Source organism: Lonchura striata, chromosome 6, assembly GCF_050655825.1.
Source record: "Lonchura striata isolate lonStrDom1 chromosome 6, ASM5065582v1, whole genome shotgun sequence".
NCBI classification, from domain to species: Eukaryota; Metazoa; Chordata; class Aves; order Passeriformes; family Estrildidae; genus Lonchura; species Lonchura striata.
In genome coordinates this window covers 38260411-38282876 of record NC_140708.1, presented here as the reverse complement: position 1 = coordinate 38282876, position 22466 = coordinate 38260411, and the positions used below count along the sequence as shown (strand labels likewise).

General features: G+C 43.1%; 1 protein-coding gene across 3 annotated transcripts in view; it reads left to right on the top strand.

Annotated features, from left to right (window-relative positions):
- The window catches only part of ADAM12 (ADAM metallopeptidase domain 12), a 181692-nt gene that overhangs the window by 114296 nt on the left and 44930 nt on the right, over positions 1-22466 (top strand). For all 3 annotated transcript variants that reach the window (XM_085582973.1, XM_085582974.1, XM_021526349.4), the window contains 6 exons: positions 3435-3618; positions 7450-7515; positions 8319-8390; positions 9881-10050; positions 11923-12007; positions 16801-16949. In XM_085582973.1, coding sequence (XP_085439099.1) covers positions 3435-3618; positions 7450-7515; positions 8319-8390; positions 9881-10050; positions 11923-12007; positions 16801-16949 — 726 coding nt within the window. The remainder of the gene's footprint in view (positions 1-3434; positions 3619-7449; positions 7516-8318; positions 8391-9880; positions 10051-11922; positions 12008-16800; positions 16950-22466) is intronic.

The window sequence follows — 22466 nt, the reverse complement described above, 5'->3', positions numbered from 1 at the left end:
ATGTTTTAATTTCTGTTTGAGACAGGGAGAGCTCTCCCATCTCATGCAGACATTCCCAGTGGCTCAGAAGGGAGGACAGGAGGCAGAACCCCGTGAGTTTTCCATGTCCAGGGAGGGTCAGAGGGATGTGGAGGTGCTTGGTCTGGTGTTGACCCCAGGCATGAGCAGGGACCAAACCCTGTGCAGAGCTGGAGTCAAATTTAACCCAGGCTCAGGACCACACTGGAGCTGCTTCCAGTTGGCCTGGAGCCTGGGAGTTGATGTCTGGACGTGCTCTTGGGATGGATATTTTCCCTTCCTCTCTGCTACCAGTGATGGAGGGAGAATTTCAGGTAGGGTTGGGGTTGTCTCTTGGCTTTCCTGCCTGCCTCATTTGCAAATCTTTCTGACTTCCCAGCATCTGTAGGTTTGGGACTGAGGAAAACACAGAATTAAACACCTGACACTAAAATTTGAATTTTTCATATTGCTTTTTTTCCCCTTCAAACATTTATAATCCTGGGAATTCTTTTAGCTTTTTTTTCTGATAGAAATCCCACAGATTGGTCTTAAGGACTTGCTGAAATCTCTTTGGGGTTCTTTGTATAATTTTTGATTGGGGATCTGTAGTTTGATATGCCATTTGCCACATGAATATTTTATTTGCCACGGTGGAAAACATTGCATTGTTTAACATTAATGGCTCCTGAAAAATAGAAAAGTTTCTGGGAACATGGGCTGACTCAGGAGTGTGGGAGAACCCTGCTGAAGGGGGAGACACAGGAATGGTGGAGGAGTAACTGAGGCTTCTTGGAAACTCCTGAGGAGAGTGGAAGGAACCAGTAGCTATGGATTTATTTCATTTGCCTCAAATTCTCAGTCGTGTATGACTGGTGGGTATTGTTCAAACACACAAAAAATAAAAAAGAAAGGAACCATAACTCTTGACTCGTTACATTTTTAAGGTGCTGTGCTTGGCACTGCACAATGGGGGAAAAATGCAATTGTAGAGAAAGAAAATTAGTCAAAACCAGAGAGCTGGCCAAGAAAATTCATATTTGATATTCATTATCTTATTACAGATGGTCACAAGCCAAGTGCTGATATCCTGTAGGCAGCACTCAAGGGATAAGCGTGCTTTAAATGAAAAGTCTGGTTTTCCTTCTGCCGAATCTGCAGATTTTCCTTCTCCTGGGATTGCTCCATAGACAAAATGAAACTGTCCTTAAAGGCCCAGGCTGTCCCATGGGATAGGAATCAGACTGGTATGCTCAGGAAAAACCCAAATTAATCATTCTGGGATCTGATCATTTGTCCATACCCTCAGCAGCTAAAAGAAATGAGGTGTAAAGAAATAGTTATTTAGCTCTTTTTAAAGAAATGGTTATTTAGTTCTTTCAGACAGAGGTTGGGTTCATGAGAGATACATTGGAAATGTGGCATTGATGTGGCACATTTTGGATATGAACTCCTGAAAACAAGATGCTCACTTTAAAATATTTTTTAAAGAATTAAAATTGAGACAAGTCTACTCAGGATACAACTCTCTCCCTTTCTAGTGTAAGTAATGAAGAAAATTGTTCAAGTTTCTAATTTTGAAAATGAATGTTTTAAGAAATGCAAATTTAGCATTAAAAATAAACCCCTGCATGCTTTTCTGTTGTTTCTGAGTTGTCAACACAGGAGCTGGTCAGGCTGGCCCATTTCAAAGAGTGACTAATGGACTCCTGCCTCCAAAATTAAATGATTAATTGCACAAGGCCAAGACAACAATCCTTATTTGATTGTGCTGATTACAGGGCTGCTGGTTTTTGGAGTAAAGCAAATATATTCTCCTAATTCCCTAAATCCTCCAAGGAGTGAGGCAGCTCTGACAACAATTTCGAGCTGTGAGGTGTGAGGTTACTCAAATCACGGGGTGACCTGCCCGAGATGTCTCATGTGTCAGGAAGGTTGTTGGGATCCTGGCTGGAGCTGCTGGGATAAATCAGCCCAGCTTTCCCAGCCCTGATCCACCACTCCCAGCTGCTGGGTGAGCGTGTCTCACCTGCTCTGCCAAGGGGACTGAGGAAGCTGCAGATGAATTATCAGACCCTGAGCCTTGGTTCAGGTCAGTAAAACAGGCTCCTGGGACTGCTGTTAGGCAGATTTGGTGTCGTGGCTTTCCAGGCTGCTTTTCTCTCTTGGGCTTTTAGCTGTTCCAGTCACCAATAAAACGTCTGTTGGCTTGGCTGAACTGGTGTTAATGGTGCTCTGAAGCAAAATTGTGCAGCCAGCTTGGAATAATACTTCAATTAATTTGTTAGCAGACCAAAGACTTTGAGTTTCTTCATCATATCTCCTAATAAGAGGATAACAAAGGTAGCTTTTCCCTAATAATTACAAATTTATTTTCAAATCAGTCTTCATAGTATCATTAACCTGCTTTTGGGTCTTTTTTCTCCTATTTTATCCTTCTTTTTTTTAACTTTCTGAAAAATTGTACGGCGACACTGGTCTCACAGCGGTTGTTGTATTTTACCTTTGTCACAGCACAGACAGAAATAAAAAGGACAGACACTTCTAAAACACCAAAAAGACACACTAAGAGAATAAACTCGCTCCATTCCTTGTCCCAAGTCCCTCTCCAGCTCTCCTGGAGCCCCTTTAGGCACTGGAAGGGGCTCTGAGGTCCCCCTGGAGCTGCTCCTCTCCAGGCTGGACACCCCCAGCTCTCCCAGCCTGTCACATTTTCAGCCTTTTCTCACCTTTGTTTTACTGTGGTACCTCAGGACAACTGGGCAGGACCCAGCACAAGGACCCTGTTCCTTTCCTCTTGCAGGTTGTAGCTTAAAGAGTTCAGCAAGAGAACTTTCACTGGAAAATCTGTGAGCTCCTCAGGGAGCAGGTGGTATTGCTGTCAAAATTACTCTTTTGGGCAGTAAAATGAGCGAAACAGGAACCAACTCTTCCTATGTCTGATCTTCCCCCTGCTGCCCCGCTGGGCAATATTTAATAACCCATCCCAACACCACGAGGCCTCTTGGATCTGGCAGGGTTTGGTTTAGCAGCTGTAATTTAGCAGTCTGCAGTTCTGGAAGGAAGGTTTTCCCACTGTCCCTTCCTTCCCAAAGCCTTTCTCCAGGCTTTGCTTCGCTCCCGTTCGCGGCGGCTCCGTCGGCGTCGGCAATGCATCACCGGGAGAATGGAAAACAAATAAAGCACAAATATCATTTTGCTCTCTGCAGTGCAGCACTTCAGAAGAGACAGATTTCTGTGAGCCATTGGTTCTTTTAAAACATAGTGTGTGCTGCAATGACAAATGTACAGCTTTGATGTTTCCTGCTCTGCTTGCCCGTGACATTGTAAATCAGCGTTTTGCTTTCTCATACTCCATCATTATTAAACTTGGTGTAACTCTGGTGTAGACAAGCTCCTGAAAACCACGTGTCTCACTCTGCTCTCCTGTGTCCCAGGGGAATTATTGTGTTTGAAAACAACAGCTACATTCTGGAGCCATTGGAAGGTGCTACAAGCGAACACAAGATCTACCGAGCGGAGAATCTGAGAATAGCCCCGGGATCTTGTGGCCACCAGCTGGACATCCCTGCCACGGGGGCTGCTGCCAGTGCCACGCCACAGCATTCTCCTGCTGCCAGGGTAGGTGGCTGATGTGCTTTTCTGGTCTGGTTGGCAGCATTTCCATCTTACTGCCCACCACAAGAGTCTCTACTCAGCAAAACCTTAACCCACACCATTGCCTTCCCTTGGTGCCGTCTGCTGAAATGCAGATGAAATTATTTGTTAAAGCTTTATTACTTTTCCTGGAGTCTCCATGCATAGCTTGCTTTTCACTTCCTTTTCAACACAGAAAAGCTTATGGGCTCATATTATGGTCATATATTTTGGTTCTTGTATGGTTAGAACCAGAATTTGAGGCTCCCTGAGAATATTCAGCAATGTCTGGAAAAGTTCTTGCCCTCCCAAGATGAAAGAGAACATGAGAGCTGGGATACTTTGCTAATACCAGGTTTGGAACCTCTATATTTTAGTAGCGAAGTCTCTTATGCAGACAAAACAAATTCTCGGCATATTATTTTACAGATGTATTACTGGAGTTGCTTTGATGTTGGCAGAAATGTACTTCATGTGAGATGCATCTAGATAATGGAAATTAGAGAATTAAATGAGCCAAAAACCAGGAGGAGGAAATGCTGTAACAAATTCATCTTCATGTTGGATAAGGGCTGTAGAAAAGACTGGGTTGGGTGTTCAGGAATTATATAATGATACAAATATGACATCAGCATTAATTGAATGTCACATATGGAGATTTGTATTTGCATGTATAACTCAGGCTTTGCACCAGGTCCATTGTTAAGGAAAGCAACCTCAGTGACGTCTCGAGATATAATTATGCAATGCAATTCATTTATTTTATATTTTTAGGAATATTACATCTAGAGCATTAGCCTTTGCATGTGACATTATAAGAATTAAGTGTATTTCTAAAAGCATGTGTGGGTGGAAAACATTGGAGATACAACTTTATTAAGTTTTCCCCAAATTGTTTGTGACTTTGAATTCCACTGAAGTAGTCAATGTAATGAAGAAATAAAATGTGTGCATGTAGCAAACTGACACAACCAAAGCCATTTTATTATTACCTTTATGGTTCTTTCATTTTGCTGTTGGCTTCAACTGCATCTCAAATTTCACTTTAAATATCTGAAAAATATTTTTGCTGTGGTTCAGTGGACATAATTATAAAACCTGTCAACGTCACATCATATGGATAGGTACAAGATATTTAATGAGTAAGTTGGTTAAGCTTCTAATGTAGGAATTTTGAAAGCTGTCAAATGTCATGTGTGCAGTGAGTTTTCATATTTCAGTGTTGTCACTAAGCAGTATGTCACTGGGCACGTCAAATAAAGATGACCTGCAAAGTGGGGAGACATAAAGCTGCTCCAAATCACACACCACATTCTGGTGACAGAATTAAACAGAAATATGGTCTAAGGTTCAGGGCATGATGAAAATATTAGGCTTCTTGACAGGTCTGGGGGAAGATTTTTGTTTGGTTTTATCCCCTGACTCTTCACTCAACCAGCTACACGAAATTCTTATTGAGCAGAGCTGAAATGTGAGATCAGTGTATCACCGAGGGCTTTGGTTAGATGCTAGTGCAGATGAGGGATGGGACAAGCAGCAGATTCACTTCCCAGATCCAAGCAGGAGCCCCAGTGGAGCAAGGCAGGAGATGCAGAGGGTGTCACAGACAGGCTGTGCCCTGCTGGGTCCTTTGCTGACTCACTGGACCCTCAGATTGCACCAAGGAGCATTTTCCAGCTGAGCTCCATTGAGACAGGACCCTGCAGGATGTCTGGTGTGTAGGACACTCCCTGCAGTAGGGAATTTCCTCTGTAGCCACAAGGTAAAAAAAAAACATTTTGGTGGTGCTGGTGACCACAACCAGGCAGGGGATTTTTTTAGAGCATAAAGAAAGAGAGGGTGCACCACTGCAGAGTCCATCCAAGCCATGCCAGTTCCCAGGCAGGAAGGCTGAGGAAGGGGTACAGCTGCTGGGACAGCAGGTTTGGGACAGGATCAGGTAGGGAAGAAGCAGAGGAGAGAGACCATGGTCAGTGGAACAAAGCCCATTGTCCCCCAGCTCCCATGGCTGTGTCATTGACTCCTCTCAGCTCTGAAGGATTAACTCAGCAAAGAGGTTGTGCATTGATGCAGCTGGCTGCAGAGAGCAAGCTGAAAGAAGACATAATTAGGTATATTTCATAAATAAATATTGTATCCTAGGAATTCACATAGCCTTTGGGCAAATCTCAGGAACAGATTTGTTATGCAAGTCAGTCACCAGAGGCTTATGTGATTTTTATGCCTGCTAGCCAATTTCTCTCCAGCTCACTCCAGTCCAAACGGTTTTACTCTTGGTAAGAGGAAAATGTTTTAAACTGACTGATGTAGCAGAGCTGTCCTTGCTCCTTTGAAGCCAGATTTTCCTGTATCATCTTTTCTTCTTCACTTGGAGGAGGATGAGAGGCACCTTAGAGATGCATCTCTTTGGGACCTCATAATAAATTTCAGGGTGGGAGAGTTTTAGTGCCTGAGAGATCAATTCCATCACAAACAGCAGCCACATGGCTATTTACCTTTCGTGGCACCTCACTTGTGTCTGAGTGACATCACACCCCAGTGCCAGAAGTTTTAAAAGAATCTACCTCAGCTCATTTGCCAGAGCCCCTAATAAGTGTAATTCTGTCAAGTGTTTGCATCCTTGGTGTTTAGTTCAGTAACAGCAGCTTTTACTCCTCTCTTCATCCATAAATATTGTCCAATTGTCAAGTTATTGGAGTTTGCAACACTATTAAATATTAGTTTGAAAGTCAGATACTAAAGATTGCATCGCTCACTTTTCCTCTAATTCTTGCAAAACATCAAAATCATTAATCTGCAGATAATGAAGAGGAACAGTTTGATAATGTGAAGAAAACAGTGAAATCTGGCTGGAAGGAGATGTCCAGCTCTGGCTGTGCTTAAGGGATCTCTCCGTTTGCCTTGGAGCAGTTTTCCTTGGAAAGCTTTAGTCGTGTTTTAGGTTAAAGAGCTTTGCTGCAGCTCAAGACATGATGGTCAGTTGTAGGTCAAACATCTGTTTAAGCCCTCTGAGTTCTGGCAGGAAGATCAGATATTCTGCTGAGACCTCATTTCCCTAAATGTCCTAGTCCAGACACAAGGAAGGAATGATAGGATAGATTCTGCTGCTGTAAATCAAAGAACTTTTACAGGCACTAATAGGTCACTTAAATTTAGGGTAACAAAGGAGCTGTGATGTGTTTTGTACTTTTACCAAATCATTTATTCACTGCTTTTACTTTTTCAGTTAAGCATTGCGTTTCTTTAGACCTGCATTTTATATGAATATGCAGATACAGAATTAAATGTGTGCCTTCCATTTTTCAAGTCTTAATTTGCTTCCCCAGACACTGACAGTTGGTTCTGCTTTTTTTTATTTTTGGGTTTTTCTTCCTATATAATTTATCAGTTGGCTGTTTGACCTCTTCTCTGCTTCACTCAATATCCCTTTATCCCTCATTTTTCTTAGTAACCAGTTTGTCTATTGTGTGAAATGTTTGTTAGAAGTTACTTCATCTCTCCTTTAAAAGTGCCACAGAAACAGCAAAGGTCTTTCTGCTGGAGGGGATAGTCTCCTGTGGGGAAAGATAACTCAAACATTTCAACTGCAGAAAGCTGAAAGGTTGAGACAGACTTTGCACCCCTCTCCTGCTTTCTGTGATCAAATCCTGAGAGGTTTTGTAAGGAAAACTTCCACGAGGAGGAGGAACACACTAAAAATCTATGTGTAGTAAAATCTTAGGAAAATGCAGGAAACCTGAGCTGTATTTCCTCTTGCAAGCACTTTGTTGTATCAAGGCTGAAAACAAAATAAGACTTTCATGGTTTTTTTGACAGTACAAGAGGGAGACTCTGAAGACAACGAAGTACGTGGAGCTTGTTATTGTGGCAGATAATCGTGAGGTAAGGAACTGCAAAATAAAAAGTTATGTGAGCAGCAAAGGGGCAGCTCAGTTCAGTTGCCATGGTGCTGCAAATAAAGTGCTTCAGACAATAATATGATGTTTTCTGAGGTAAATCATTCTCCCTAATTAGGGCTGAGCAAGGAAGGAATATTAAGATACGACAACATTGAAAATTTCTTGCATTACATGAGAAGGAGTTTGACTCTGAAATAACTGTGTCAGTAGGGGAGAAGAGGCAAATATTCATTCCTTGGGCAAGTTAAGTCCTCACTGCCATTCACTGTGCCCTCGGTGGGGCTGTCAGGGCTCCTGGAGCAGTGCTTGCCCATCACATCATCACATTCCATGGAGCACGGCTGCCTTCTTGATGGCTTGCAAAGGGAGCTTCAAAGTACCCAGCACTGGCTGTAAAAATGAATGGCAAAGATCTGAATCCTGGCTTGAATTATTTTGCTGCCTTTTCATTTATTTATTTATTTTTGTCTCCTTGATCACTGCTACTTAGAGAATTGCAATCACTCTTTGCAAGACCTGCTAAGAGAAGAACTATTTCCCAAAACATCAGTCCTGAAAAGACCCCTATGTAACTCTTGGAGATTTTAAAATCTTTTCATGAGAACCAAAATCCTGTGCCACAGTCTGGGTTTCTTTTGAGGCAGACTGTGAATCCAGCAGGAGTCTGCTGGTGGATTTTGGCTGCAGCCTAATTCCCAAAGAGCCCTGATGTGCTGTCTCTTGGGGGGAAGATCTGTGACATTTGTGCATTTGTGCTGCTGGTACATTGATCCTTTGCATTACAAGTTTCAGAGACAAGGCAAAGATGTGGAAAAAATTAAGCAGAGGCTGATAGAAATTGCAAACTACGTTGATAAGGTAAGAACATGAGGATTGTTTCCCTTTTCCCAACCTTACCACACTTTCTGAAGGATGCTGAAGGAGCTAACCCTGCAGCTTTGCTGGGGTTTCAGAGCAAAGCTTCTGGAAAAGTAAATTTAAACCTTTCATTTGCCTTTTGATACACAAAGCCATGAGCTCTGCTCTGCTGCATATGGGATGTAAAGATCTATGCCTAAGAAAAAGCCCAATTCAGTTCTAGGATTTTATTCACCAGAGAAGAGGGTGGGGATAATCACCTATAAAACAACCTGCAGAGAAAAAGGATTATTTTTAAGAGAAATTTGGAGAACAAAGTCATTTGTAGCAACAAGGGAAGGTCCAGTTATAAGGCAAACAAAGGCCTGTGAAAACACAGTTAATAAGATGTGCAATCCAAGGAAGATGGCAGAATTAAAAATAAGGAAACAGAGTTGATTGCTGAGTGAGAGCAATAAGAGAGGGACATACACTGGATTTTTTTAGGTCTTGAAATAATTCCTTGACAGCAAACAATAAAGTCTAAGAATCCTTTAGAGTGGTTTTTGAACAAATTAGAGTTTATTTTTGTTGGGCTGTATGGCCAGAAAATATTAGGACTCTATTAGTGAAATTATAACTGAGAGTGTCTTAATTTATCTGAGAACGTATCAAGTGATACTTCAAGGGCAGGAGCTCAAGGAGAAGCATTCCTGATTAAAAATAATCTGCTGAAGACACCTCTACCTCATCCATAATTGTCTTGCTGACTCATTGCCAGAGGACAGGTGTTTATATGTTACCTGCTCAAAACTAATTTTGCATATTGTAATATATTTTTTGCTTCATGCTTAATTTATGCTCAGCAAACGCTGGCGTTCTGCAAATGACTGGAATGCATAGAAACAAGACAAAGATCTACTGGGTGTTTTCCTCAGCCTGTCAGGCAAATCTGGACTTGATCAATCCCTGACTCCTTCCTCACATTACTCTCATGTTAGAGCTGTTGTGCCTCTGCTGATGTTGCTCTGGCTCCCCTCTTGCAGCAGAATGGCATTTGCTGGTGGGAGAATAGATGAAATCACTTGGTTTTATCTGCTCTGCAAGCCTTGGTGACCCTGGCTCGTTTTCAGCTGTTATTGTGATCCACAACCACAGCACGGCACAGCTCCTCTGCCTCTGGAATGGGATCTGTGAAATCCAGGGTGGGGCAGCCCTGGGGGACTCATCTGCCATGGCCAGGAGCTCCTTCAGGGCTGAAGGACATGGGCAGGGAGTTGAGGGTTGGGTAGGACAGGGAGAAGTAGGAAATCCCTGGATCTCTGAATGCTTATGGGTATTGAGTTGGGTCAGAACTGTTTTCTGGGTTCTATCAGGTGTTTTGCCCTGAAGAAGAAATTGTTTTAACCTCTACAAGAAAGGTTCATTATGTTTTTATTGAAATATCCTAATCTGAATATTCTAGTCTGAAATCTTTTTTAGACAACATATATGCTACTTTTCTCCTCTAGTTCTACAGGCCACTAAACATCCGAGTGGCCCTGGTGGGAGTGGAGGTGTGGAATGACATGGATAAGTGCTCCATTTCCCAGGACCCTTTCACCAGCCTGCACGAGTTCCTGGACTGGAGAAAGCTCAGACTCCTACCTCGGAAAGCCCATGACAATGCACAGCTGATCAGGTAGGCTTGACTCTGAATTTGATACCACCGGGATTTTGGAGATTTTGGGGATTTCAGGATAGCTGTGCTGAGCTGTTGGAAGGAACATCTGTCTTCCTGAGGTTTTGCCTTTCCCCTCTGCAAACATCAAACCCAAAATCACTCTGCAGGGCCCAGCAGCAGATGCTCCAGATGAGTTTCCTTTTCCAGCCCTGGTGCTCGAAGCCTGTCCTGAGTACAACTCGTGTAGAGCAGGAGGTTGTAATCAGCTGCTGCATGCTCAGGGTGTGAAGTTACAACCAGTTTAAACTGCCCTCAGTCTAAATTTTCACTGGAAAAGCCAGTCCTGCTCTGACCCTAACGTGAAGCCTATTTCTTAATGAAAAGACCTCAGTATGCTTTAAAATTCTGTCTAATTTAGACAATTTATTTGCATTCATGATTTAAAAATTAAACCATAAACATATTTTACCCCGCTGCTTTTTCTTGGAATAAAGTAATTGAGCAAAGGCCCCTGTCAACCCAAACCAGTCTATGGTTCTGTAAAAGTAAAAGCACTCTTAAAAAAACAAGATAAGAGGAACACCTCTTTTTTAATAAATTGACTATTCTTTATACTGAGAAGATAAACACACCTGATGTCTCCGTAATTAAAAGGAGTTATTTACTTTTTACATTACCTGAATAAGAATAAATTGAGCCCTTCCAAACTGTCCCACCTGAGATATTTGATTGCTCTCTATGTATAATAACACTTTGTTAGAAATTATTGCATTCAAGGCTGTGCATCATCACAAGTGGCACATAAACTTCCCCCTGCATTACAACAAAATTTGTTTGAGTTAGAGACATCGTTTTTGTGCTTGCACTCCTGTTCCCAGCTTCAGAAACAAAGACAGGGAAGAAGGGTCCTGTTGCAGCAGTAAAAACTGAGGAGGGTGATCCATTTGGAGTGATCCCATTGGGGGTGATCCAGTGGGAGTGATCCCACTGGGGGTGATCCCATTGGGGGTGATCCCACTGGGGCTGATCCATTAGGAGTGATCCCACTGGGAGTGATCCAGTGGGAGTGATCCCATTGGGGCTGATCCCATTGGGCTGATCCCTTCAGAGTGATCCCATTGGAAGTAATCCAGTGGGAGTGATCCCATTGGGGATGATCCAATGGGGTTTATCCAATGGGGATGATCCACTGGAGGAGATCCAGTGGGAGGGATCCCACTGGGGGTGATCCCATTGGAGCTGATCCCATTGGGGCTGATCCTGATCCATTAGGAGCGATCCCATCGGGAGTGATCCAGTGGGAGTGATCCCATTGGGGATGATCTAATGGAGGTGATCCCAGTGGGGATGATCCATTGGGGGTGACACAGTATGGATAATCCATTGGGGATGATCCAATGGGGTTGATCCAATGGGGATGATCCATTGGAGGGGATCCAGTGGGAGGGATCCCACCGGGGGTGGTCCCATTGGGTGTGATCCAGTGGGGATGATCCATTGGGAGTGATCCAATTGGAGTGATCCAATGGGCATGATCCAGTGGGGATGATCCATTGGGATTGATCCATTGGGGGCAACCCAGTGGGGGTGATCCATTGGGGGTGATCCAATCCATTGGGGATGATCCATTGGGGTTGATCCATTGGGGGTGATCCAATGGGGATAATCCACTGGGGGTGACCCAATGGATGTCCCAAGAGCTGGGACACTGTGGTTCAGTTCAGCTGAGGCAGCACAGCCCATCTGGGCTTTCCATTGCTTTAGAGCTGCAACAGTGAGGAGCAGAAACGGGGTCTTTGTTTGAGACCGGCAGAAACGCAGAGCTGGGGACAGCAGGGAGGTATCTTGGCACTGACTGGTGGCTCTGTGTCTCCTCTCCCCCTCCTGCAGCGGGGTGTACTTCCAGGGGACCACCATTGGCATGGCTCCCATCATGAGCATGTGCACAGCAGAGCAGTCTGGAGGGGTCGTCATGGTAAGTGGGGCAAGCACTCAGCCACTCCAGCTGGCCCAACTGGGGTGACACCACACCAGGTCCTGCGGTCCAGCCTCCTGAACCAGCCCCATTTGTCCCAGTTTCCATCTCTCTGTTGTCTATATCCCCATTCAGATTGCTTGTAAATTATGGTTTCCATAGTGAAAAAAACTAAAATATTGCATTAAAATATAGCAGGGTCTCTTTGCAAGGAGTTTATACCTCTAATTGTTATTGAACCAGGTGCTGAGGTGCTGTGAAGGAAGAGAACCAGAAGATGTGTTTGTTATACACTTGGGCATACTTGTGTTACAGGCAGCAGCAGTCTATCCTGAATCTTTTATTGTATTGATTTTATTCTGTATTTATAGAGTTTCCTGTGTTAGGCCTTATTTTCCATCTTTGCAGCAGAGGTTTTATTGCATTGCCAGACAGCAAGAACAAACAATGGCAGCATTTATTCCAGCTGAGTCTCTCCCAGGGCATTATTGTTGTTGTTAGATGCAAGACATGGTGAACACACGAGCAAACATCTTGTCCAATTTCTTCAAGGAGTTCTGATGTACTTTTTTTCTAATTTTTTCTTTTTTTTAATTTCAATTTTACAGCGTTTTGTGCTGAGAGGGAGGGAAGAAGCTTTAAAATAGAATGATGAAATCTCATAATTTGGGAGAAGTTGTGTCAAAGTCGTAGAAAAGAGAAAGATTTGAGGCTCTTGATAGCTTGAGAAGCTGAGTCTGTAATTGCTGTCTGTGAGAATTACTCACTGGGTACCTGGAGGAGAGGTACAGAAGGAAAAGGAGGAAAAAAAGGAAGAAAGAGCTGTAGGAGTGTCCCAGTGCACCCCCAAGTCTTGGTAAAGGCACAGATGAAGCAGACAGCCCCATTTTACCCATTTGACTCAGCCCTGCAGTCACTGCCTTGGCTTTATCTGCAGTCAGAGATGCCCTTAATGATGACTTTTTGTCCTTTTAATTTTTAGCATAAGATTTAAAACACTCCATGGTATAATTTACAGCCAAGTCAGTCCTCTTTGCTCTGGAAACTGTCATTTTAAAGAGAATAATTGCAAATAGTTCATTCCAGCAACAAGAAAACAAGAATCAGCATTTCTTTAGAGCATCCTCATAAAGATGGGACTAATTTATATGTCTAGGACAAACCCAGGCTCTGTGGATGAGTCCTGGACCAGGCTGAAGCTTCTGTCATGAAAGGGAGCACAATGTTACCCAAAGACTCAGTGAATTTAAGCTTTTGAGGTGCAAATTAACTTGAAACTTGCACAGAATAGCCAGAAACTTTCTCCAGTTCTTTAAGCAAATCCTCAAAATGGAGTCAAATCCAAATGAAGCAAACACTCACCCCAAAACCCAAAAGTGCAGTTGCCCAACCATCCCCTGAGTTAGCAAAGGCTGATTCAGGCACAGACAAAACACATTTATTTATACCGGTTTAATAAATGTGTTGATTAATTTATTTAATTTATTTAATTTATTTAATATATTTATTTGTACTGGTTTAATTAATCCCTCCCCACTCCTGGAGGGATTTAAAAGCCCTGTGGAGGTGGCACTTTGTGACATCGGCAGTGGTGGCCTTGGCAGTGCTGGGGAATAGCTGGACTCCATGATCTTAAGGGTCTTTTCCACCTAAAAGATTCTGTGATTCTATGAAAGAATGAATCACTCTCAGCCTGGGAAGGTCAGGGGCTCAGGTGTCTCGACACTGCACAAATGAAAATTTGGCCAACCTCATAATTCAGCCAATTTCTCACCCATCCCACTCCCAGCACTCAACACCAAAAGCTCCCACACTCTAAAACCTGTTCTGGAAGAAAAGACAATGAGAGACTGCGTCAGAAATGACATTTGAATGCAAAATCTGGAGTGACTCTTGTCTGATGTGATTTTCCTGGTTCTTTTTGCAGTTAGTCAGCTGTACTTTATGATCTAAATTCCTCTGTCATGCCTCCCTGGGAGCCTGCCTGTCTCTTTTCTATAGGGCTGAGCTCTCTCAGTGGGTGACACCCTTTCTCCATTAATTCTCAGAAGAACTCAAAGCAGGGAGAGCAGCCATGTGAGTGTGAGAAGTTTTAACAAGACCTTTATCATTTCATTTTCTTGTGAAGTTTCCGTAGTGTCATAGAAAAACCAAAGAGAAGTTGGCATTAAAGCAAGTCTTTGACGTGATTCAGTCTTCATTCTTCTGTTTCCAAAGGTTGCCCACTGAATTCATGGATTTAAAAGTAAAATATTTCTGAGAGAAGAGGAAAGTGACTTTTTATCTGGGCAGACAGTGATAGGGCGAGGGAGAAGGGTTTTAAACTTACAGAGGAGAGATTTAGATTAGAAATTAGGAGGAAATTGTTCCCTGGGAGGATGCAAGGCCCTGGCACAGGGTGCCCAGAGCAGGAAATTGATCCCTGGCAGTGCCCAAGGCCAGGCTGGACTTTGGGGCTGGAGCAGCTGGGACAGTGGGAGGTGGGGTGGGACTGGATGATTTTTGAGGTCCTTTCCACTTCAAACCACTCTGTGACTCCATGAACCGAGTGAACACACACTGAAAATACCAGGAGCAGGGCATTTGCCTGGGGGAGCTGTAGGTGACAGCATTTAATGATTAGGGTTTGATTTAAATCCCAGTGGAATGAAGGAGAATTCAGCTGAAAGCAGCTGCATGTTTTGTGCAACAGCTTATAATGTCTTAACAGTAGATGGTTGCTTATTCAGTGGTTGTGAAATGTGTTTGGTAATGACTTTTAGTGCTCAAGTTAACTTTGAAGGACCCTGGTGGAATAAATCAAAGTCACATTGCTATTCATTTCTTTAGTCCTTGTGATACTTAAACGGTCTCAGTATCAAATGGAACATGTCACTGTTTGTTTTGATAATCTTCATTTATGCTGTCTTCAAATAACCTCTTTTGCTGAGGCATCACATTCCTCCTTCTAAAAACCCTCTCTAGAAGCTGATAAAATTGCATTCCAAGTGGATCTGAGCAAGTAATGAGAACCGCATGGGCTGGAATAATTGTTTGCCTTTTCAAGTCCCAAGTTACATTTCACATCATTTATTGCTCCACTTCTGGAGTGGACTGTGTGAATCCTTGCTTTTAGTTTTATTTGACAGCTTCAGAGTATTCAGAGAAATATAATCACTGCTCAGTAAGTGGAGGAGAAGCTGGAAAAATAAAGGAAGTTTGAGCTCAATTTGCTGTGTGTCTGTAGCTCAGTGAGGAGTTTCTGCCTTGACAAGATAGCCCAAATTTCAAGGCATCATCCAGTGAGTCAGTGGTAAATTATATGGAATTATTTTGCTGTTTTTCTTAATCTTCAGCCCTGCTTTTTTTTCCATTTGAGTGAGAGGTTGTGCTCTTTTTATGACATCAGGTTCAATTACACTGAATTCTCTAACTATTCCATCAATTACTGTGTGCACAAAGATAAACCCATCTGTATCAGACCAGTATCTAGATAAGATATCTCATTATGTAGGTGTTGTGCAGGACAAACTGCACACAAACTGGCTGTCACAAGATCTTTATATAAAGATCTTAAAATTCAGGAAAAAAGATTTTTAAAAGAGACATTTTGTGAACAGATAAAATTCTTTTGAGTTTATTCCAATTGCAGAAAGAGCATTTTGATGTGTTCAGAATGACTGTGTTATCTTCTTGATTTTGTTTGCTGCTTGAGAAATGATTCACTAAAAATATTAGCCCAGACAGATGAAAGAAGAAACTCTTAAATCTACCCCAAGTCATGTATTAAGGCCTCCATTAGTACATAGATAATGTTTTAGACAGTTTTACCTTTCGCTTCTTTTTAGTCTGGAGTTTGGCTCAGATGATGTTGAAAGAGTTATTTAAAGTGAATATATTCATGCACGCTTCTAGAGCAGGCAGCTGTACACAGTAATTCCATTTACTGACTGATAAATAGTGGATCATGCATTTATATTACACGTTTATGCCTTCAGGGAAAGCTTTCTTACAAGTGTAGTGGATTTTTTTTCCCTCAAGGAAAATGATCAGTGTGGAAAGGTCTCTTACTTGTGGTTAAGCCAAAACATCATTCTGATCAGCAGCCTGTAATCAAATCATGCAGTGAATTTCTCAGAAATGATTGTCCCAAAAATCAGCATTTATACATGGATTAATGTTAAAATTTCAAACTGACACTTTCAACATTTAAAGAATTTATAGGTTAATAAGAGGCCATGAAAGATTTTGGCTTGCTTTGGCCTTTAATTTTAAAAAGGATATTTTTAAATGTTCTTGGTTTTTCTTAAAAGGTTTGTGAAATCTTGGACATTCTGATATTAAAGAAGCAGTCTGAGGCAAATTAAATAGACTGAGTGAAATCTCTTGCTGCATTTTTAATTTGCCTCCTGACATGAAGGATCTTCTCACTTGTCCCTCACCACACTCATCCTCACCCATAAATTATTTCCCTTTCCAACACTCTGGTGGCCTCTCTCTGGCACTGCTGGCACTTGGGAGTTTGGGGGATTTCTTGAACAGCAGAATTTTAAGCCCCAGTAAAGAGATTTTCACAGCTTCTCAATGGTTTCAAACATGTCATGAGGAGACTGGGTGGCCAGAAAGGCTGTCCTGAAAGTCCCACTTTGCCCTACACAAGGATGAATTTAAAACTGAGTTTATTTAACAACAGAGTAGCTTCAGCTGTTAAACTTATAAAACATTTCAGAGGACGGGCAATGGGACCTTAGAGGGGGAATGTGTGCCTTGAGTTGGGTTTATGTGCTGGATTGACTGGTTCTCCTGTTTTAAAGGATCACTCAGAAAACCCTCTGGGTGCAGCAGTGACGCTGGCTCATGAGCTGGGACACAATTTTGGGATGAATCACGACACGCTGGAGAGGGGCTGCAACTGCAAAGCATCCACTGATAAAGGGGGCTGCATCATGAACCCCTCCACTGGGTAAGTGCCAGGCTCAGACTGGCAAGCTGCACAAGCTACAGCTACAGTGGGACAGCTGTGGCTTCATTTTGTGCCTCAGGAACAAAAAGTACAAAAAAAAAGAAAATATTTTTCAACACCAATTAGATCTTGTTGCAGTTATCCTCTTCAAAAAAATGAAATGTTATCAGAGCGCATGTACTATTGCACCTTTCTATTTCCAGGTTAACAATGTGAGAGACAAAAATGCTGTAAGAAACTGGGTAATTAAAAAAAAACCCAACCAAGCTGTGTTGCAAGTGTTAAATCAGAATTTCACATTCTCTCATCTTGCCAGCTGAGCATCAGTCACAGTAGGAAATGAGCCAAGACTGAGATGAGTGGGTAGGAAATTCAGCAATGCAGGAAATGCACTTTAGACTCTCTGCAAACCCTTTGTCTCGTGCAGAGCAGGTGTTTAGTTTTGCACAAACTTCAGTTGCAAGTGTGGAGCAATTTTAGCTTGTGAGAAAATTAAATCTGCAAGGTCGGTGGGATTAAGGCTGTTCTTTGTCCAGAGGGAGATCTTCCAAGGAAAGAGTTTAGAAATGTGGGAAATAAAAACCAGTGAATCTGTGGTCACTTCTGTGAGTGCAGGGCCAGGATCTGGACTGGGTGATCCTGGTGAGACCCTTGCAGCTCAGGAAATTCCCTGATTCCCTGGCAGGACTGAAGGGGGGCTCTGCTGCTGGCAAAGGCACTGTGCCAAGGCACAAGAGTGTTTTGTAGACACTGAAATTTCAGGCACTCTGGGCAGAATGAGCTGTCACTGCTTGCAGGGATGTATTTTTAATTCCTGGTGAAATTAAGGATATGAGGAATGAGTTCTCCATGTCCATGTTCAGACTAGGACTGAAAGGATTAAATCAAAGTAAGATTTTCCAATTAAACTGCCTGTGGCTGGAATCCAGTAAGAACCAGTGGGGCAAATATCTGCCAGCAGTGTAGGTACAGCTGGATGTGCCTTAGGACAAGAGGATGGTCTGGATGTTCTCTGAAGTCCCTTCCAGCTCCAGCATTCACTCTGTGTGTTTAAAGTTCATCTGTTGCTTAAAAACCTCTTCTGGGAATTGTGATCAGCTCTCCCTCTGCCTTTTCCAAGACAGCAGGTTTCTGGGAAAGAAGGGGAGCAATGTGGGAGAGGCCAGGGAGGGCTGGGCAGGGTTGTTCCCTGCTGGTCAGCCCAACAGCAGCCTTGGAATTCCTTCAAAGGCAAAGCTGTCACCCTCCATCAGGGCAGAAATCAGGATTGTGGCCACAGGCCAAGCACAGCAAGTTGAGAGACAAACAAAAGAGTTGTGAGAGTGGAGGAGAATGAGAGGGATTTCTACAGTCTGGGAAAGAAAAATAACTCAGCTCTTCTGAGACAATGGGTGGTAATTATCCCCATGGAACTGCATCCTGCACAGGTCAGGGCTCTGTGCACACTCTGGGGACAGAGTGAGGTGGGAGAGTATTGGAGATGCAGGAGAACCCAATGGGAATAATTCTGACTCAATTCAGAAGGCTGAATGATTTCTTTATTATAACTATGTTAAAATACATTAATATACTATATAAAAAGGAAGATATTAAAATTACATACTACTTTCTCTAACTCAACTCGTGCCCCTCTCTGAGAGCCCAGCCCCAGGTGGGTTGGATTGGCCATCAGGCTCAAACAATCCTCACCAGAATCCAACCAAGCAATCACCCCAGGGAAACATTTCTCCAAACACATTCCACATGGGAAAAACAAGGAGCAGAAATATAAATTGTTTTCTCTTTCATTTCTCTCTGTGCTCCTCTATGAAAAATCCTGAGAGGGAGAGAAATGTGCTTGCCACAGGAGAGGCTCTGAGCTGAGCCCTGGGCAGGCAGGGCTGGGCTCTGGGCTGAGGTGGTTCATTACTGGACATGAAGTAAGTACACAAATGCATGGTAAGTTTAAAGGCTAAAAAGGAGTGTTTTATTTGAGTATCTGATATTTATAGCACTTCAGAGGTGACTGTGGATTGGAGGATGGAATCACTACCTCTCCAGCTACACTGGTTAAACTAACAGTCTATCAATTCTCTTTTCTCACAAAGAAGAATGCAAAACAATTATTATTTACATGAACAGTGTGTGAGAACTCCAGTAGAAATATGTAAACAGATGAGAAAGTTGAAGAAGTTCTATGAGAACTTTAAGACTTTCAAAAGAGCTATAAAAGAAAACTTAGCACTTTTAAAAATCAGGGCAACAAGGTGGTGGTGAGCTCTGGGCAGGCAGGGCTGGGCTCTGAGCTCCTCAAGGAAACATTCCAGCTGAGTTACTGGTTCTGCATCCAGCTGCTCCACTTTCCAATAAAGACAGGGATGAACTCAGGATAAAAATTTCTGGACAATTTCTGAGCTTATCTGGTGAGAGGGATATTAAACAGCTCCTTCCTCATCCTTCCTTCAGGCTGGAGCCCTTTGGGTGTGTCTGACCCTGTCCTGGGTGCTGGATGTGCTTCTCCAGCCAGCACTGGGCTTGGGCTGGCTCAGGGCAAGGTCAGAGCAAGGCTGTGCCCACTCAGAGTTCCTCAGGGTAGGAGTTGGATATTCCATTCCCCATCCCAGGGCAAGGTCAGAGCAAGGCTGTGCCCACTCAGAGTTCCTCAGGGTAGGAGGAGTTGGATATTCCATTCCCCATCCCAGGGCAAGGTCAGAGCAAGGCTGTGCCCAGAGTTCCTCAGGGTAGGAGTTGGATATTCCATTTCTCATCCCAGGGCAAGGTCAGAGCAAGGCTGTGCCCACTCAGAGTTCCTCAGGGTAGGAGGAGTTGGATATTCCATTCCCCATCCCAGGGCAAGGTCAGAGCAAGGCTGTGCCCAGAGTTCCTCAGGGTAGGAGTTGGATATTCCATTTCTCATCCCAGGGCAAGGTCAGAGCAAGGCTGTGCCCACTCAGAGTTCCTCAGGGTAGGAGGAGTTGGATATTCCATTCCTCATCCCAGGGCAAGGTCAGAGCAAGGCTGTGCCCAGAGTTCCTCAGGGTAGGAGTTGGATATTCCATTCCCCATCCCAAGCAGCTCAGCTCCCCCGTTGGGGTTTCTGCAGAACCTTCCAGGCTGAAGGCTCTGCCCACCACCAGCACCCCACAGCTTTGGGCAGGGGGAGTCAGCCCCACCTTGTGGATTTTCACATCCCCCTCCTTGGATTTTCACCAAACTCTGCATCCAGCTTGTGCCTGAGGAAGAGCCGTGGCCTCCTAGCCCAGAGCAGGCTGATTGTTTGCACTGATTATTGATTTAGAAATGGAAACTTTGGGTCTATAGCCTCAGGCTTTATCTCGACACCATGCTGTCAATCCGTGACAAATATCCTGGAGAACACTTCATGCCTTGAGCCAAACTGCATCTCACCAATTTCAAATTAGCACTTTGAATATTTAATTACCCAACGTGTCTCACCAATAGCAATATTCCCTCTAGCACCATTATTGAAGGAACACTGAAAAGTTTTCCTCTCTGGAAGTGCTTGTCTGTTAAGGGAAGGCCAAATGAATGTTCCTTATCTCAAATGCACTCTAGAAATAGCCAAAAAATCAAAACTAAGAGCATCCCCCGTCCATTTAGAGAGACAGCCTGCTCTCAGTGTACTCACTGCACTGATTCTGTGCTTTTCTAATTGGTTTAAGGTAGATTTAATGAGTGGAATAAAAAAATCTAGCTGAAGGTAGTGTAAAAAGCACTGAGAAGTCCTTATCTGATGTCTACAAAAAATAGGAAATATCTAAGTTATACCAGAAAGGCCTCTGAGAATTTAACTTTGGAGTCATTGGTGTGGTCGTGCACAACAGGGAATGTTTTAAGGCTGTTGACTTAAAAGGGATTTAATCAATTATTGTAATTTCTTTCAGTTCTTCTGTTTCAGTCTTTGAAGAGGTCTTGGAAATTATGTCTTGGTGGGAAAAAACCTCCAGGGATCAGGGTGGAATTTAAACTCTGTTGGATCTATCCTTTAATCAGCTTTCTATAGTTTTTATTCTTAAAAGATACCAGCAAGATGAGCACCAGTTGTGTGTGAGCTACAAATGTCTAAAGACCTACGACTTTAACAGGATGTATTTTTTACAACATGGAATCAAGCACAAAAACCCCACAAATTTGTGTCAATACAGGACTTTGAGAGATTCAAGTATCTGCTATGAAAATCACATAAATCCTTCTGTAGCAATGGGCGTGGTTCCTATAAAAATACTATCAATAAGGAATATTTAGTACTAAAATTAGTGTTTAGTACTACAGAATGTTCATATTTAAATAGGTTTAACATTGATACTAATCATATCAGTAAGGAACATTTAATACACATTGTCCTCTTTTTTATGCATCTGTTGTAATGATATTCCTCTAGTTTTTTAATTGTCTTGTACATGGACAGTTGCAAGTGACAAATAAGGAATATTAGAGAGATTTGTGACTCTTTTTACTGAGATCTTACTACCTGGAAACTAAGGGACTGGGCTTAGCCACTGATCCCACTTCGGTATTCCACTTTTTTTCCAAATATCTCCCTAAAGTGAAAATATTCCTCCTTTTAAGAATGAAAATATTCCTCCTGCCAGGCAGATAAATACCAAAGACTTCTGGTGCAGCCCAAGGCATTGGGCTGGATTTATACCCTTGAAATGTTAGCAGAATTGAGCACTGCAGAGCAGTGCTGCCAATTAGCAGCGCTTGTTTATTTAATTATTTTGGAAATGCAATTTTTACACGTCCTCCTTCATCAAAAGTGAGCACAGGGCCTTCCATGGGGTTTGAAGCCAGGTGAGCTCCCGCTAAGAAGTTGAAATACTGACTTCAGAGATGTTAGAGATTTTTTGGCATTTTTTGGCCAGCCTTAAAGGAAGAAAAAATTTTGATAGTTGGTGTTCTCCCTTCCTGTAAACTCAAGTGTTGAGCTTCCCCTCACCCACTTTCCTGTGTCCCTGAGTGCTGTGCTCTTTTAGCTTCCATGCAGGTGATCCACACAGGGAACTTGTCTGCAGGGGATTTGTTCTTCCCTCCCTCTCCCCTCTTCCATTTCCTCCTCCTGGGTGAGGTTAATGAGAGCAGGAATCCTCCCAGCACGGGCAGTTTCACCGAGCCCATGCAGATGCTGATCCTACAGCTGTTTTTTTCCCTTTGGGATGCCCAAGACCTGCAATAAAATCCACTTTCACTGGCCCCTGGTGGTTCATTTCTTGTTGCTGGGTCATCCCAGGGCTGATGGAAATGGCTCCCAGGGCAGAGCCATGTGCTCCATCCCTCTTTGCCTTCCCACAGACACAAGCTGGTGGAAAATGGGGAAGGGGCTGCTTGGTGGTGTTCCCCTCCAATCCCCTTTGCACCTGGATATGGGAATGGTGGGGATTTTTCCTCAGCTCTGTCCTACTGCCCTACACTCCTTTGCTTTCTCTGTACATTTATTATGAGATGGAACACCTCACATTGATCTGGAAGGTTCTCCTCAAAGCCCATGATGGAGAAAAGATTAAATAAATGCAAAAT